Below are 19,251 nucleotides of genomic sequence, written 5' to 3' on the forward strand. Positions count from 1 at the left end.
GTAGAAGTTAGCGTAGTTATGGCGGTACCGAGGAGGGTAAAAGTTATTATATTACTAAGCTTTATATTTATTTTTTTTATGATTAGCTAAGTACGATGGGTACTAGTGCGTACTGCTATGAGAGTTAAGTTAGAGAGAGCGTTTTATAAAAGTGCGGCGCTAATATATAGTAAATTAAAATAGGAACCTAGATTTATAAAGAATATAGAAATTATTAATTTTAAGATAATAGTAAAAAGGTCGCTTTATGTACTATCTAGGCCTCTTATATAGTAAATTCTTATTGTTTAGGGCTAAGCTGGCTTAATTAGTTTTAGAATAAGTAGCGCTTTATTAGTATATATTAGTACGGAGTTAGTACGGCGCTAGTATTATCCTTACTTTTATAACTCCTCTAGTTAATAGAGAAAGTTACGAAACTACCTCCTCTCTTAAAGTTTTTATTTTAGTATACTCTAGGCTAGATATTCGCGTTAAAGGTTAGTTTTTTTAAATTAATATTATAGGTTAAGCTTTTTATATAAAAGTTCTCTTTTTTTCTCCTATCTAGGGATCTACGTAAAGCGTTTTTAAAGTTTTTACTTAGAGCTTTTTAATATATCTGTAATATTTAGATTAATATTATAAAAAGTCGTTTGTGTGCGATAGGTATGTTAGTATTGTTTGAGTATTTTAAGCGGGATTTTTATAGTTAAAGTAAACGGAGTAAAAATATTTTTAAGCTTTTCTTTTTTTAATATGATCGGACTGAGTTTTACGGGGTTTAAATCTTAGTTAAATACATATTTTAATACTAAATACTTACGACCTATTTAAAATACCTGACTGATAAATCGTGGTTATAGCCTGGGAGACTTATAGGTGTATAAGAGGGTATGGGCGAGGGGCTAATAATTAAAACTATATGGAGCTCCTGTTTAGAAGGGGAATAAAGGAGTTAGACGATCGTATTATTTTTATTTTTAACTTCGGTCGTTGATATTTGAAGGGGACGAACTAAGTCTCTGTGCTAATGCGAAAGCTTAATGAGGCGTAGTTTAGAGCCGAGAAAGAGTATTCCTAGGTTAAACTAAGTAGTTATCTCTAGTATGTTTTAAATTATATACTATATTTTTTAATTTTAAAGTTTTTAACGATCGAAATATTTCTTATAGTGTCTCGCTCCTGCTACTCGAAGCTAAGATTAGGTTATAGTACTGTATTTTTTTAGGTCTGAGAGTAATATAAAGTAATTAATATGCTATAATTATAAGAATAGTACCTCTATTACTTGGCTATAGGGGCTTTATAGGGTAATTAATATATAGTACTTTTTAGGATTGTTTATTAAATTTAAAACTAACGGTTTAGGACGCTATACGACGTAACTAAGCTAATATTATATCTTATTATAAGCATATTCTTACCTAAATTTATACTAATCCCTGGCTAAAGTATCTGGTCTAAGTCGGCTTGAGATCCGATCTAGCTATAGTTCTCGGAGTATTATTTATATCCTAGTTGTAAGTGAGGTTATCTTATAAATATCCGACGTAACGTTTTATTATGGCTTTATAGTACTAAGAAGAATATGCGGCGGCGTTATTTTAGTTCGTAGGGCTCTTGGGCCCCTAGATCCTCTAGATTATTAAAAATTCCTAATATAAGTCTTAACCGTACGTAGGTACGAGCGTTTGGGGAGCTTGGGAATTTTATTATTTTACTCGTGTCTCTTACCTATTTCTTTTGTCTAGCTTATTTAGGTGTCGATTATTAGATTCGTATCCGCTTGCCTTATATTTTTATTAGTAGCGTATATAAAAAAGCTTTTTATATTAAGGGTATTATTATAATAATAACCTGTTTTTGTAAGTTGCTTGTAAAGGATAGAGGATAACGCGACTTATATTACTAGCCTGATATTGATCGGAAGATGTGTAAGCTTGTTAGAGAATGATATAGGTAGCGTGATATACTGTAGAATATTTAGATTAATACGTTGGGTTATTTTTATTACGAGGTGTACGTTAAGGGCGTTTGATGTAGTGCGGTCTAGATCGGCTATGCTGTTGGAATTTATTTTGCCTCGGAAGTGTATGCGCATAGCCGGTAACGAATGAGGGTGGTATGGTGGCAAAGCTATTACTTATGATTGCTGATGGTCGATGTATAGTATGGGTCTAAATGATTAGCTTCGAGATTATCTTTTTACTTGTACGGTTTACGTAGAGATAAAACTTTTTATGTGTATTTAGAAGAATTTTATTACTCTTGAGATATATTTACTTATTAACGATTTTAGTTGGTAAAAGCTGTATTTTGAATTAGCTTTTGGAAATGACTATTTAAATAGTTAGAATTATTGTTAGTTAATTGTAATTATATAATTAGTATTTATTAATATAAAGTTATAGTTAAGAATAAAATTATTAATAGTAAAGGTTTAATAATAAAGGTCTATTAGTAGAAATTTAAAGCGGCCGTAAATATACGCGTAGTAGATCTAGTAATTATCTTAAAAAAGAGCTATATTAAGTAGATTTACTTCTTAGATAATTAAAAGGTACCTCTTAGATAGTAAAACATATCTACAAGGCTTGCGAGATCCTATAGCTTTGCAGACTAAATAAATACGAAAAGTAATATAGTATTTATAAAATAGTCGGAGCCTCTCTATTTTATATATCTATATGCTAGTAAACTCTGAGAGCATGCTATGGCCTTTCGAAGTGAGTAAAGAATTATTTTTCGTTTGCTTTAAGGGCCGTTTTAGACTGCGATATTGGGATTAAGGATTGGACTAGGATATTTTAAACCTATAGTGACTAGTTAGAGGTACTCTTTCCTCTTAATAAGGAAAAGTCTTTGTTTTATTATGAAACTTCTTAGTAGCTACTCTTACTAACGCTCTCGTTAGGTTATAGTTCGCCCTAAGCTTTTTAAATCTAAGAGTCGATACTCGTGTATACTTATGTTGCTATGTTAAAAGTTTATTATAGGCGATTACTAAATTACTACGGTACCGCTAAATAAATTAGTATACTCTTAACCCATATTAAGAATTAATAGATTAAGATACCGATTTATTTAATAAGTTAGTTTTTATTCTAAGCTTACCGTTACGCTTACTACTATAGAAGCTTGCGCTCGTACTTTTAGGTTTATTAAAGTTATATTCTTAAAGATTATTATAGTATCCGTTTTTATTACCCTTACGCGGTTATCGATCCTCGCTTAGGTATAACTTCTCTTAACCTCTATTACCTAAGCTTACCTAGCTCTTACTTATCTTTTTTTCCCTGCCGTACTTCGACTCTTTATTACTTTTTAGCTATTAATTACTTTTTAATTCCTAAATTCTCTTTTAGCTTCGTTTTATAAAAAAGAGGTAATAATTCGCGGTTTTTAGTAATAATAGGCTTCCCTATATCGAAGCTAGTTAGCTTAGCGGGTCTAGTAGAGAACCTTACCTAGCGAGGTAGTCGCTATAGAGGTATTGCTAATAGTTAAATAGAGCTTACTAACCCCTATTCTAAATTAGCTATAGCGTCGTTTCTAAGCTTTATAACGTAAATAGAGCGTTTAAAATACTACGAAAATTTTCTTAGGGGGGTTTATAATAGGCCGAGGCGGGTAGGGGTATTTAAGATTATATTAACGGCGTCGTTATTAATAAGAGACGATAGGCGCTAAGAGGTAAACGGATTAGTAGCTATACTACTTATCTTAATAAGACGTAATCTCTATAGTAAGTCTTTAAATAAGTATAGACTTTTTACTCTGTTAGTATTAGCGGGTAAGTAATTTCGTTATTTAGTATTAGCCGTATTAATTCCTTACTCTTTAGTTCTTTTTTTTTTTATTTAGTAGCTTTTATTAACGCCTTTATTAATAGTAGCTAATAGATTATAATAATATAAGGCTGTGCACGGTCTAGGCTATTTAGTATAGTATTATGGGGCGTTAAGAAGCTAGACTAAACTTAGTATAAATTTATAGATATATAGGATCTAGAGAGAAGAGTTTAACTATTTTATTATTTTTATAGGCCGTTATTATTAGATATAAATATATTAGTATTACCTACGACTAACGATTATGCCCTGGGCTAGAGTTCAAAATAATTTAAGGTAATTAGTAACAAAATTAATAAAAGTAATACTCCGCCCTTAAAAAATATTTAGGCAAACTTATAGTCTTAGAACTTTAAAAATTACTATTTATTCCTTATTTATAATATATTTATACGTTCTTTTTTATTACTTAAACTTATCTTTCTTAAATTATTTAATTTCTAAAATATATTATAGATAACTTAAAAAGCTTTTATAATAGCTTCTATAATAAATATAATATTATTAACTTTAACTTCCATAATAATTAGAATAAATAATCATTAAAACCTATAAATCTGTATAACATTTAAAATACTTAAGATATAAATTTATTTTACTAATTAATTCTTTATTAAAAAGTCTTAAAAGCTGTATAAAACCCTTGATCTTATTTAATAGCTTTTTTTTATAATTATAAAATAATAATTTAGTAACTCTAGACGTAATTAAAGCTCTATTAAATCAAAACCCGCTTTAATAACTTTAAAAATTTACTAAACCTTGTTTTTTAATAAAAGATTAATATTTATAAATTAATAAATATCTAAAAAATATACATATTAAATAGAAATTCATAATTATTATATTAAGTTTAAAATTATAAGTAAGCGTTTTAATTAATAGTTAGGAAGAAAGAAAGGGCGGGCCAGAAGGGCGGGGGGTAGGCTAGAAAGGAGTATTATAACTTAACTTTATTAATTAAAAATTTATTATAAGAATATATAAAACTAGATATTTGCTAGTCGTTACCGACTTAACTACTTATCCAGCTCTTATTAACTAATTTATAAGAGAGCGGACGGGATCCTAAGTTTTCTAGGTTAATATAATTATATATGCCTAGATCTAAATAATCTAGTTATTATAATCCTCTACTTAAGCTTTAAACTAGCTAGCCTTTTTTAAATTTTAGCGTACGTAAATTTCTTAACGGTATAGAGCCTAGCATATCCGTACTATACATCTTATTATAGAGCATAGTATATATAATATAGTTAGTAAGATACGCTATAAAAGTTTCGTAAAGTAGAATTAATATTTGCTATAATAGCTAAGATAAGAGCCGGACTACCCCTATAATTAGCCTTATCCGCGCGGTATTTTATAAATAAGCGCTATTTTTATATTCTAAGGTACTAAGTTAGCGCATATTAAATAACTATTTTCTTAAGCTAGTATACTATTGTACCGTTCTATTATTAGTTATATAGATTAAGATAGTAGTATCCTATCGCTCCTTACTACCCCCTAGATAATTACGGGGTAAACTTTTAGGATTACCTAGCTAGGCCTTCCCTAGTATACTATAACCCGACTAATAATTAAGTGTTTTTTAAATATTTATATATAGTAGGGTATTAAAAGTTCGTGTATAGCGCATAATACCCCGCAAAAGTACTACTTTTCAATAGCAAATAAAAGCTTAAATATAATAAGAAAAAGAAATTAGAAACTACTATATAACTAATTAGCTATTATATTAATATATATCTAAGTTATTTATGTTTTACTTAAGTATAGAAGCGTTAAATAAATCTTTTAAAAAATAGGTTTTAAAAGATTTTTATTATAGTAGATTATAGGGCCTTTTAAATATAAATAGCACTATACTTCTTAATAAATTCTTTTTTATTTTATATTTTACTTTTATATTTTATTATTAAGTACTAGCATAACGTATTTTAAAATATATAGAAAATAGTTTTATATATTTTATATACTTAAGTATTTTATAAAAATTTTAAATTGTATTATTTATACCTAAGTTAAGAAGATATTTATAATAATAAAGAGACGTAGTTAGTAGGCTATAGGTAACGTACTAGGGGGGTATATGCGAACTTTTAGCACCCTACTATATATATTAGAGAATAAGTAGCGCTTAGCCCTTAATTATTAATTTCTGGGCTAATACTAGATAAACCGAAAAGCTTTAGTTAAGAGTTATATAACCGCGGCTTAAGCCTTTCTAATTAAGATTTAATAGGGGTTAAACTTAATAAGAAGGTACTAAAGGACGTAAAGATTATAGAAAGATAAGAATTAAATTCTGAGTATTTAATAAGGTAACGGATAGATATGCCTTAAATCGAACCCGTAAGGTACTTTAATCTAAGTAGACTATATAGGGTATAGCATACGATAATTTAGAAACCCGTAAATTACTTTTGCTAGGTATTAGGGCGTCTACTTAGGAAGGTAAGTAGTATTAAAGATAAGCCTACTAAAATAATAATAAAAATTTATATATACACGAGTGCTCTGGCTAGGCGGGAGTTAGATAATTTAATATAATATTAGATCCCCGTATTAGTAGCCTTTTTATATTAAGAGATTTATAGCCTCGTTAACCGGGTCTTATTTAATACGTTATTACTTTTATTAACCCTAGTCCTTTTGTAACTTTATACTAAATTAATACTAAGAACGAAAATCCCGGTCACGACGACGGCCTTTTACTATAGAACGCTTCGAAAAGAAAGGTATAGGTAAAAAGACGTTGCCTTAAGCTTTGCTCGAAGCGGGTAGCGGCGACTTTCTGAAAGAGGGTAGTATTTTAGCCGCTTTACGACGCTTTAAGGGTAAAATAGATAAAGCTCTAGGGGTCGAGTCGTATGCTATTAACCGCAAAACGGACGTAGATAAGAGGCCCGTTAAGTAGTACGAAGAGCTAACTATAGCTTTTCTGTAGATAAGTAGTACGATAGGTATTTGCTATTTTGCTACTAGATTTCTTAGCTAGGAGTTTAGTCTTAATTTATAGCGGGCTATTCTTATTTATATCTTTAGTTCTATCCTTAGCGGCGCCGTATTTAGATACTATGCTACGTTTAGTATAGTAACTGGTCTATGTTAAATCTCCGTCTTACGATTTAGCTTTAGCTAGTAGCTAAATAAACTTATTACTTTCTTAAATAGCTTAGAATAGCTTAGATAGGTATCGGTCGGCTCTATTAGTAGCGGATTAGTTCTAACTGCCGTAGCTAATAGTTGTATTTCGCTAGTCGTCAGTATCATCATCATCACCATCGTATCTCTTTTAGTTAGCTTTCTTAGCTTACGCTATATCTTAATTTATAAGTGCTACGCGTAGCTTATTTACTTTATCATCTTTATAATTATCTTTAGTATAGTTAGCCCGTATACTGACGACATCACGCCGGCCTAGGTTACGGGCGCCGACCTTTTTACTAGCGCCCTCTTACTTCTTACCATTATTTATAGAAGTTCTGCCTTATAGGCCACTATAGTATCTGACTACTACGTCTAGTACCCGACTAATATATCCAGATTTAAAGTCTTTACACTCACGATACTAGGTATTACTATTCCTACCTTTATTAGTATAATTACTAGCGCTATAGTAGCTAGCTCCCTAAATAACTAGACGGCCTAGAAAGACGTATATAAGAACTAGGGTCTTGGATTCTTAATCTAAGACATATTATACCCGCGCGGATTTACTAAGTTTCTACTCGTTATCTTCTCCTTCAGTAGTATTAACACTAACATCATCTCCCTCTACTCTGCGGCCATCTTATTCCAGTAAATAGCTCGTCCTTTTGCCTAAATACCTCGGTTTCTTTAGACTTTCCTCTGTTTTGCTATTATAATTGGCCTAGCTCTCGGTAGTCGTAGCTAGCTAAATACTTATTTATAAAACTTTTTTAGCTTGCTAGGCTATTAGTATACGAGCTACTTTATCATCTTACTTATAGAACATTCTATCTTTTGACGTGGAGACTTTGCTAATTACGATCTCGATAGTTAGAACGACCCGAGCCGCTTGCCTCTTAGTATTAGAGCTAGTGTCGCATTTTTAGTCGGGGTAGTTGTATAGTGTATGGGTATAGTCGAGACTTAGTTTATGGGACCCTTAGGCGGCTTAATTAGCGAATCTAGGGGTAATATTGCTAACGAAATAACGCTTATTATTACCGCTATAGCCTATCTGCCTACTTGTTATTTAGAGTTAAAATTATTTGGGCAATAGGTACGGAGTAGAAGATTTTATAAAAAGAGCTCTAGGCGGGAAAGGGCTGGCTTTACGTTTAGAACATAAACCAGCTCACCTTTACGACTTTAGGTAGCACTTTTCTGTGATTAGAAACTTTTTCAACCCACGTTCACATAATCTCGCGACTTTAGAATGGGACATTAATGTTATCAAAGCCATATATACCTGAATTAATCTTACCGGCTACCTAGATAGTCTCCACTAAGCTAAACTAATGTCGACTCAGAAGAATATGTCGCTAGATAGGGTAAATCTCCTAGTGGATATCTAACCCCGCGTCGTGGTATTACCCTGCTACGTGGAGGCTATTGTGGGGGTCAAGTCGGCGAGAAGTCCGTAATCGCGCTGTAATCCGCGTTACTTAAGTTATTCGAGGTGGGAAAGCTGAAGACGGTTTTGCGTACGGTTTGGGAAGAGAAATAATGACCACGGTTAAATAAAAAGTCGACGAAAACTCAATACATAAGATAGCTTGTACATTACAGACCACCCAGTCTAGAACAAGTCGGTCACGGCCCCATCTAAGGCGCTAGATACTAAATGAGCATACTTGGCCAGAGTGCCTCTTGTCACGGGAGGCCTGGGAGCCTTCCACTGACGCAGTCTCTCCTCGACGTCAGCGTCAGCTACATTCATACTAATTATACATGTCTCAGCATCGATTGAGATTATATCCTCGTCCTTGATAGCGGCGATGGGCCCGCCGACAGCTGCCTCAGGGACAATATGGCCCACGATGAAACCGTGACTGGCGCCAGAATATCTGCCGTCGGTAATGAGCGCCACGTTTTTGAGGTTGGCTCCAATCAGAGTCGCGGATGCCTTGAGCTGTTCAGGCATGCCAGGACCGCCCTTCGGCCCCTCGTAGCGGACGACAAGGACAATGTTCCTGTCCCTCGGAATGTTGCCGGCGTTGAGCTCCGTGACAAGCTCGGACTCCTTGTTGAAGCAGCGTGCCTCGCCCTCGAAGCGAAGTCCCTCTTTCCCTGTGATCTTGGCCACTGCACCGCCTGGAGCGATATTTCCATGTAGCACGACGAGGTGTCCAGCGGGCTTGATGGGATCGGACAGTGGCCGAATAATATCCTGTTCAAGTGGCAAAGATGGCCACGAGGCAACGTTCTCCTCGAGAGTCTTCCCAGTGACCGTGAGCGTCTTTCCGTCGAGGAGACCTCCTGCAATGAGAAGCTTGGTGACCGATGGTACTCCACCGATACGGAATAGGTCTTCGATGACGTATTTACCGCTCGGTTTCAGATTGGCAATGAAGGGCGTCTTGCGAGAGACTCGTTGGAAGTCCTCAAGATTGAGGGGCACCTCAGCTGCTCTGGCCATTGCGAGAGTATGTAGAACGGAGTTGGTGGATCCTCCTAGTGCCATCGTAATGACGAGGGCATTCTCAAATGACTCTTGGGTGAGTATGTCCCTCGGCCGGATGTTGCGACGCAAGCAAACTTCAATAGCATCAGCAACCTTGACTGCTTCTCTCATCTTGATTGGAGAAGCTGCCGGAGTACTCGATGAGCCAGTGACCGATAGACCCAGAGTTTCAATGATTGTAGCCAAGCTATTCGCAGTGTACATGCCACCGCACGCACCTGGACCTGGAACAGCTCCCTTTTCGATGGATGACAGGATTTCCTCCGGCGTGACAGACTTGTCATCGGACCAAGAGCCCAGCGTGCCGAACAGGTAGGCCCCCTGAGCTTCGTAACAAGTCACAATGTCGATGGGCTTCTTCAACACCTCGCAGTACCCACCAGCAACAGTGCCTCCATAGACAATGACAGATGGACGATTGTGCCTGGCAACTGCCATGACGCAGCCTGGCATGTTCTTATCGCATCCGGGTATGGCTACAGTGGCGTCGTGTGCCTGCGCGCAAGTTATGGTTTCGATGTTGTCTGCAATGAGCTCGCGTGACTGCAGAGAGAACCTCATGCCTTCATTGCCTTGGGCAATACCATCTGATACGCCCAAAGTGCTGTATTGCCAGGCAATGTACCCCTTCTTCTTGATGGCATCTTTGATGGTCTTTCCCAAGTCGAGGAGGTGCATATTGCACGGGTTCCCTTCCCACCATACTGAAGCAACACCAACCTGAGGACTCCTCTGCATCATCTCCTCGTTAGGAACTCCCGAAGCATACAGCATGGCCTGCAAAAGTCAATGATGTTAGTCTGAATGCACAGAAGGTACGAGCCAGGGCGATGTCTTTCCTTAGCACCAGGGAAGTCATGTTCGCGAGTGAGAAATGTGGAATACTTGTTGAGGACCGGTTGTCCATCTTCCCAGGTGGCATCATTCGGCGCAATGGGAAACTCGACATATCGAGGGTCGTGGTGTCCTTGATCCTCTCCGGCAGCCGGATGAACCGCATCGAAATTTGAATTCATCTTGAATGATTTGCAACAACTCGACGAGGATCAGAGGTCTGACAGTCGACTCAAAAGTAATTTTACAAGTGAAGAATAGTCAGAATCTCAAAAAAGAGAAGTTAAGTACTCAGGTATGACGAGTAAGGTAGTTTCAATATTGCTTGGTCGGTCCGGCTACAGACAAACATCCACACAACGTGGGGTGCGGGGTAGTCTGGGTAGAGCCCGACCGATTTCCTCACGATATCAGTGTGCCCCCAATCAAAGAATATGGACGCAATGTTGGTTTACGAAGAGAAAGCTGGGTTTTTGATGGACCCTCTCCACAGAAAAGTAACGACTAATCAAAATAGGTCGATTTCGATTTGTTGGAACTTCAGAAGGCGGTGCAGTGGAGCAAGCCACGCTGATAAGTGTTGGGGGTGAACCCCGCACCGACTCGGGCATAAGTCCGGCAAACTTTGCGGGTTCTTGATTCCGAGAAACGGACGTCTACCGGATATCTCAAGACATCAGGGGATAGCGACGTCATGAAGGAGCCCGAATGGTATCTTGTTATAGACAGCCAAAAGAAGTCTTTTACCATTGAGGATTGCAATAGAAATCAGCGTAAGGTGCAACATGATCGCCGCTGGCTAATGACCCTCGTTTTCACAATTCTCTTTACTTGTCTCTCACACAGTCTTTTTGGTGATGGGAACGTGTCTCGTCCACGGGTGTTCCTCCCTAAATCCCAACAAGGCCTGAATTTTCTTGTTAGACATCGGGGCCTCGCGCTCACCCATCTCCCGAGTGAAAGGCGTTGACGGACTAATGCGGCTCAAGAACGCCGTTGTGTTTTCGGTGTTTGTGATGTTGTTATTCGTCGCATTAAAGACCTGCCAGCCCAAGCCGTCTCTCTCAATACCAAGATGGCACATCTGGCCAAGATCTCTGGCATCTATGTAGGACCATCCGTGGACATCCCAAGACTCCGGCTGGTTGATGTATGCAGAAAAGTTTTCAGCATACTTCTCAGGCTCAATGACAGCTCCGATACGGAAGCAGTAGATGTCAACCCCGAACCGACTTGCAAAGCTCCTCGCAATAGTTTCTCCAACGACCTTGGAAAGTGCGTAAGGGTCGGTGGGATTGCAGTCGACCTCCTCGTCGATCGGGAACGAGATGAATTTCCGATGTTCTTCTGCGAACGTGACTCCGTAGACGCAGACACTACTCGCCAAGATTATTTTCTTGACACCTAACTTGCATGCGGCTTCGATTACGTTGTGGATGCTGTTGACGTTTGTCTTGAAGACTTCGCTGTCTGGAGCGAGTAGAGGTCGGGCGTATCCGGCAAAGTGAATGACAGCATCGGGAACGGAAGACTTCTCAAGAGGCTGGCTGAGCCGTAATTGCGAGTGAAGCGCGCTGTACACTTGGCCGGCATCGCTGACGTCGCACCTCATCGTATGAACTGCGGGGCTGTCGAGAGGGGCAATGTCGAGATTCATCACCTCGTGGCCTTCGCGTAGAAGCTCTTGGATTACCCAGCGGCCAGCGACACCGGAACCGCCTGTAAAGATAATGCGCTTGCCCATGAGGGTGAATGTCTTTCAAGTCGACGATGGGATTCTTGAAAAGTGAGGTTCGCAATACGGAGCCCCAACAACGAGAAAAGAGTTGAAGCAGTCTGTACCTGGCCCCAAACTTCGGAGTCCACTTTTTTCTTTTTTAGCCAATTGCCGAATTGCGTTTTAATTAACCTCCGAATCACCAGTTCCACTTAGACCACTCTAGGCACTAAAGGTATTTACCATCCTCAGACTGCTTGATGTCGGATGGACAATTTACAATGAAGCCATAGCCTGAATGGTGGTAGAAGCCCTTCAATCAGGCCGGTCGCTAATTGATTACCATGATACTCATAGCGACATGCGACACAAACATTCGAAAAACGTCTTTGAGAAAAGGAAGAGGCAGGGTATAACCGGGAAAAAGGAGGTTTCCCTTTGCCAGCATACGTTTGAGTGATGGAGGAAGCAAAGCAGGCAGTCTCCAGGTCCGTTGGATGGCGGCGTAGGCGGTGGTCCAACTCCATGCCGGTCATGCGAAATATGAACTACTTTTTGGTCCACGCAGGGATAAGTGACTCCGCCCCATTTATTTGAAAGCAGACTCTAGTAGTCATTCTTTTATTTCTATGCGAACTAAGTTCTTTTGATAGAATTTGACAGTGAAGCATCCTTGCACATCTGTCGCCTGGGCATGCATCGCGGGACGTGACCAATGGTCACACTATACCAAAGTGTTTGCAAACATGTCTTGTGTTACCTGGCTGCATTCCAGTGAGATCGTCATTAGCTGACGTCCCTCGGGTGGAAATTGCTTACGAAGCCTACATCGCCCCCACATAGATGGAAATGGCGGCAAGTGAAGTGTGCAGCTCGATCGATTTGATGGCAGGTATCCATGGCATCTTTCCAGTTGCTCCTGCAACATCACTTGCTCGAGCCACATACGTGTTTTTCGAATTCTTTTTGAAGGTAAACGAAACTCCGTTTCTGGATTAGACTTGAAAACAGATGGGCAGGCGGGGTAATGGAGATGGGGGTGGGGTGAAGGCACTGGGGGAAACACAGCTGAGGCTGTTCTGCATGGCGCTAAGATACCGTGGCCGATGCTTGGACAGAGTTTGGCGGTTCCATCCCATTATTGTAACTACGCTGAAGAAACTCCTGATTAAAACCTCTTCATTTGAAGCTTACTTGCAGTCGTGCGAACTAATACCTCACAAAACTTCTATCGTAAGGTAGTTGACTGTTCAACAGTAATTACACCAAACAAAGGCCAGTTCTATGTTTCCAAGTCAGCGCGCGATTTTGTAAAACCTAAGTATCAAGGACCTTTTCTTCCCAATTTAGAAGAGGTCCATGTAACCCAAGCTCATAGGCTGACAACCATCTGAAGCATGCAGTCTGGGCTGCTTGTGTGGCATGGCAGATCGTCCAAATGCTCCAACCGGAAGTTGGCGTTTCTAGCCTCAAGAACCTAATCCTGACTTCACGGAAGTGCAACAGCTAGCGACCCTTCACTTCCTAAACGAGCATTCCTGCAGGTTGCCCAATACAAAGGCAAAGAACCCGAGCCAACTAGCACAATGCGGTTTCCGAGCCCACAGAGTTAGAGGAGATGTGTTTTCGCATTGAACCCAACAAGGCAATATCCCCAAACTCAAACACACAAGCGCTTAAATGACCATTTCTCAACGCCATGATACAGTCATTGGTTTCAATCCTTCAGTATGACAATATCAAACCAAAACGAGCGATCTTGATGTCCAGCTTGTGCGCATGTATTATTTTCTGGCGACACGCCACGGGCTGATCATCTCCACTCGCCAACCGGTCATCCGCGCCAATATTACATTGGTGTCGTATGTTCTCTTTTCCATGAGTAATTAGTTTCCTGCCGTAGTACAACCAGCTACGTTCACTCTTCCAACCACCGTCATCTTCTACTACAGCTTAGCCAGCCCACTTCAACCCACGACAAGAATGAAGAAATCACAGCTACACGCACTATTTTACCTCTCTCTAAGCATCTTGTTTGGTACCGTCTTTGGACAGGATGATCTTGGCAAAATGAACGGCTTTGCGTTTTTCGAGACATCCCACTTCAGGGCTCGGTTCATGCGGGACGCTCAGGTTTTGGCATCTTTAAACCCCATTGGAGACGACTTTGACTTTCTTCCTTTTGACATTTTGGAAAATCGATCCCGTAATGGACAATATCATTGGGGCGATATTACCTATCGATATCGCGCTCAAGGCGACAACACTTGGATGCAGAACCATAGTGATGTATCTAGCGTTCAAGCCTTCGCAACTTTCCAGCAATACTAAAGTCATGGCGTTAAGTCCGATTCCATGTAGCTGCGGAAAGTTGGAAACCTAGCGATGGGAAAACTTACTCAAAATCCCAGTATCGATGAGCATTGCCATTCCATCCCCAGTGTTCGTATTTCACCTCAGTGTTCTACATTTCATAATAACAAACCTACCCGGACTTAATTACAATGGTTGGCGTTCTAGTTCTGAAGCCCTTTCCGCCTCCGGCCATCTTAGTGTTTCACCCACGATCTTATGCTAATGCGCCATTGAAGTCACCCAGCAGAGTTCCTGAGTCTCCGTCCTCGGAGAAGAATGCTCACTTAGCTGCTGGTCGTAATCAGTCCCCGGCCCCCCTCTCATTCTCATCCGTCGCCCTGACTGCCATCCTGCGATGCCCAGAAAACGCTCACGCTAAGACTGAGGAACTCGATATACTCGATGATGCTACGTCGGAGGCTAATATTAGTCACTCCTCTGGCGACATGTCTGAAGAGCGGTCGACATCCGCTGATAGTCAGTGGGTGTCTTCTCGCACCTATAAATTCGATATCGATCTCTCTAATGCATACCGCTATTAGAAACCAAAAACTTCATTCAATATCAAATCAGTGTTGGCCGCAAGGAAAGCTGAGCTATGAGCTCCAGGTACTAAAACCTTTTAAAATGCTTCAGTCGGGGAAGGCGCTCAGTCCTCTCTAATTGAAGAGATTACTCTCTAACTAGAGCAGTAGCCTGAACACTACCACGGCGCAGTCTATGGCTCATCTTCCAGTTCCACACCTGAGCGGCATCTTCCCTCGCTATGAAATTACTTTGGAGATCATAATATACTAAGAGGTCTAAGCACCGCGATCTGAGAGATTCAATGAAGCTTTCTAGGCGCACAAGCCGCCTAAAGGGATTAAGCGCAGAGAATGGCTATAGTGGTTGCGCAGGGAGAGACGTACTTTGGGGTTAACTGTAAAATAAGAACGTCTTTTCTAGACTAGATTAAATATAATAGTATTGAGATTCGTGGCTTTAATTCTCCCTTTTTTATAACTTAGGCTTGATTTTGCTATGTAACCGAATTTTAGGTTTTTAGGTGGTCTTATATATCTCTTGCGTTTTTATTTAAGTTAAAGTCTAGACATGTTATAATCTATATAACCTACGAATTATAATATTAATATTAGATTTATAACTTTTTAGAAGAATAGAGACTTCTATAGCCTAATTAGTGAAGCTATATTAAGCTTAAGCGACCTTTTTTACTTATTAGCAAGATATTATAATGATAGAACTAGTCTGGATTCTTAATATATTTTTAAATTTTGTATATGCACTTCTTATTAGGGGATTATATTAGGCTTAGATCTCTCTAGATCTCGCGTATAGACGATTCCTTAAGTTTAGCTAGGCTTTGTACCTTCTAACTTAGTTCCTTTTAGTTCTTTAATTGAGTTAAAATGCGATTTGGCGATTTTAGAAATTCCGAACCTCCTCTATCGCCTTAAGTAACTATCTTCCTCTAATACGCTCATCTTTAGTAGCTCGCTACGGCTATAAGTAATAGTGCTAAAGGATTACGGCTGGAATTATATTAGTCTTTTGTATTACGACCGTTAAGAATTATTTTATAAAATACCTTAGGCCTCTTATACGTCTCGAAGTGTTAGATAAGTTAGTGCCTTTAATATTACGTTTCGTTACATTATAATATTGTAAATTTTAGCTAGGATCTCGGTACTTAAGAAGGTCGGCGTATTAGGATAATCGAGAAGCTTTAGGATTATTTTAAGGGCCTTTAAATAAATTGTAACTTCTAGGCTAAGTTAAAGAAATATAATAAGTCCACTATAGCCGAGCTAGTTACGGACTTGGTCGAACCTTACTAAGAGCTTCTATTCTAAGCTTAATTTAACTATGTTAATATAACCTCGGTAAATTATTTCTAAGATAGCGTTAGTTCTATTTCTGAACTTATCTTTAATAAACTCCGGCTAGTATTAAGCCGATTTCTCTATGCTATGGCTACGTATATAACTTTAATAATAATTATATAACTCCTCTTATAGACCGATATAATAAGCGACGTTAGCCGCTATAAGCAATTGCGTAGCTTAGTAAAGTTTCTTAATAATCTTTGCAATATGTTCGGTGTTTATTTAACTATGCTAATATAGCTTATGTAACGAAATAGGCGTTAACTACTAAATAGGAATTGTGATTAGGGATTTTTAGAGGCTAATCGGCGCTATAGATTCTTAGATAGATATGATAATAGGAGCGCGGTTTATACTAGAGGAGGCTTATTTACTACTAATATTAGTGCTAGATTCTAACTAATAGCGTGTTCTAATAGAGTTCGTAGCTCGATTATTAATTAAATTAAATTTGCTATTAGAAAAGGAAGCTAAACCTAAATTCTATAAGCGGTAGTTTTTTGGCTACTTCCCTTTATAGAAGTGCTAGACTATCTCAGAGGGAAGTAATAGTTAGAATAATAAGAGTAACGATAAGAAAAGCTTAAGTAGCCGCGTTGTGCATATATTACCTGAGAAAGGGACTAGAGGACGTGCCTAAAGTCGGTGTAAAGGTATACCCTTATAAGAATCCTTTCTGAAAAAAAGGACGGTTAAGTATGAGTAATTATAATATTTAGATTTATTTATTTTGCTTATTTCTATTTTGGTCTAAGTGTCTTGGGGTACTCCGATTTAGGTAATATATCTCTCTATTAGCTTTTTCTTTAATTTAGTAGTTTTGTTAGATAGCATTGCTCCCTTACTTAGGCTTTCGCTAACCCTATAATATTATAAATAATATATAAGGTAGCTAGCTACTTTTAGTAAGAGTTTGTGATCCTTTAACTAATACTTATATATAGAAATTGAATAGGTAAGACTGCCTTTTTAAGTTCCGAGCCCTAGTGCTTAGGTATTTATTCTGACTAGATAAGTGGTTTGCTCGGTAGGCTTTTTATTATAATTACGACGTTTATTGCTAAGACCGGCCTATTTTTTAGCTAGGTCTAAAGGATACTTACCGTAACGTAGGTTCGATATATATTACGTAGGTAAATAAAGTTACGGCTGCTAAATAGATATTACTAATAGGGAATAAGTACTATGCTATAATTAAATTATTTAATAGTTTTTTCCCGCGGTTAGTCCGACTTCGCGGTTATAAAATTTGAGCTTATATATGCTTATTACGATAGGAGTAGCTAAAAGTAGGTCTTAAATTGTATTAGTAATCTGGTATGATACCCTGCGATAAAATATAATACGAACTTCTTTATTTAGTAGTGAGGAGTAAGCTTAGCTTAGTTGAAGGAGTTTCTGAGTATATATAGACTTCTAAGTTAATAATTAGAATGCCCGACTACTTCGATTGATTACTAAAAGTACGGTATACTATTTTAAATAAATAATATCGGTATAAATTTAGGGTAATATGAGGTAAATTAGTATGGAGTATATTAAAATAAAGTAAATTAATAGATTTTAGAGTATAGTAAGATAAGTATCGAACTTAGAAAATGAGCTTAATTTCTGAAGATAGGCCCGCGGAGACTTTTTATATAATTATATTTAGTATATAATGGTAAATACGAAGGTAAGTAGGGTATTCTGCCCTAGTTTAGGTACTTAAAAAGTAGATTATACTTTTACTATTGTTATAAGTAACTCGGGCGAATAAACTAGAGCCCCTAAAACCGCTAGGCTTAATTTTAACGGTTATTAAAATAATGTTAAGATAGCGTTTAGAGGTGGCTTTTGAGGTCCGTATTAAGAAAGTAAGGATTTTGCTAATAGAAGTTTTTAATATTGATAAATGTATAGCGAGTGTTCTTTATATAGGCTAGAACTGCTTTTATGGGGCTTTTAGATCTTATTTTAGTTAAAGAATAGTTATAGTTTTAATATACGAAGTTAAGTAGCCGTGGATGATCTCTAGATCTGTTTAGAAATTAAGACTTATTGTATTAGTAATATTAGTTTTGAGGAGTAGTTTTTATACTTAATATTATTTATATTGCTAATGAGCGATATAGTATAAGCTTTGTGATATTACTAGAGATATTAGTAATAAGCTACTTAGTAACCGTAGTGTTAAGTTATTATATATACGCTTTTTAAGGAGTGGTTTTATTATAATAGGATAGGTAAACTATATACTAGGGGGGGGGGGGGGGGGTCCGAAAAGAGGGATGGCAAAAGGCGAAGTTTAGGTATAATTGCGTATAGCTACGGGTTAATATGCTTAATATTATATTAGGGTCTAGGTAAGGTAGAATATGCTAAGGTATCGTATTTAATAAGGCTGTAAGGGTACTGAGTTAGGTAGAGAGTAACGTAGGGTAAGGTTAGGGCTAAGACTTACTAGTTTAAGATATAGCTTAAGAACTTAACTTAATATTTTGTATAGAATTGTTTATACCTCGGATCTGAGTACTTATTAGATAAGCTTACGAAATAATAGAGGTTTAGCTTACTAAGCTGTTTTAGTCTTAATATAGGTTATTTTAGAATAAGTTCGTTAGGGTAAATTTAGTTTTAGGGAAAATTGTATAATATATAGAGCTATCGTTAGTACTGCCCTAAACTAATAACCTGGAAGATAATACTTAGTATTTTATAAGAGTACTGATCTATTTGATTTAAATATATAGGGTCTCCTGAGATCTATGCCTAGTTTTCTTTAACTATTACTTGCATAATAAACTACGTGCTTTGCGTAGTATAAGGGCTTCGATGTCCGTGAGTTACTTTTTGGCTATCTGGGAAAGACTCGTAGAAGCTCTTAGGTAGCAATTTGTACTGACTGATTTAGCGTGTAATATTGATGAAATAAGATTTAGTAATTATTTCTGAGTTAATAATCTTATTACTAAGATAAAACAT

At 37.6% G+C, this 19,251-nt stretch overlaps 3 protein-coding genes across 3 annotated transcripts; 1 reads left to right on the forward strand and 2 right to left on the reverse strand.

Moving 5' to 3' along the window:
- Positions 1-8,607: 8,607 nt before the first annotated feature.
- On the reverse strand, positions 8,608-10,508 carry CABS01_16364 (dihydroxy-acid dehydratase; the record flags this gene model as incomplete). Its single annotated transcript, XM_060549695.1, has 2 exons — positions 8,608-10,269; positions 10,389-10,508. 2 exons carry the CDS (start codon positions 10,506-10,508, stop codon positions 8,608-8,610), a joined length of 1,782 nt encoding a protein of 593 aa, XP_060389454.1.
- Positions 10,509-11,164: 656 nt separating this feature from the next.
- Positions 11,165-12,070, reverse strand: CABS01_16365 (NAD dependent epimerase/dehydratase; the record flags this gene model as incomplete). Its single annotated transcript, XM_060549696.1, has 1 exon — positions 11,165-12,070. One exon carries the CDS (start codon positions 12,068-12,070, stop codon positions 11,165-11,167), a length of 906 nt encoding a protein of 301 aa, XP_060389455.1.
- Positions 12,071-14,113: 2,043 nt separating this feature from the next.
- On the forward strand, positions 14,114-14,374 carry CABS01_16366 (uncharacterized protein; the record flags this gene model as incomplete). The annotated part of the gene is made up of 1 exon (XM_060549697.1): positions 14,114-14,374. One exon carries the CDS (start codon positions 14,114-14,116, stop codon positions 14,372-14,374), a length of 261 nt encoding a protein of 86 aa, XP_060389456.1.
- Between the last annotated feature and the right edge of the window lie 4,877 nt (positions 14,375-19,251).

This window comes from Colletotrichum abscissum (genome assembly GCF_030869225.1).
Source record: "Colletotrichum abscissum strain IMI 504890 chromosome Unknown Scaffold_94.1, whole genome shotgun sequence".
NCBI classification, from domain to species: domain Eukaryota; kingdom Fungi; phylum Ascomycota; class Sordariomycetes; order Glomerellales; family Glomerellaceae; genus Colletotrichum; species Colletotrichum abscissum.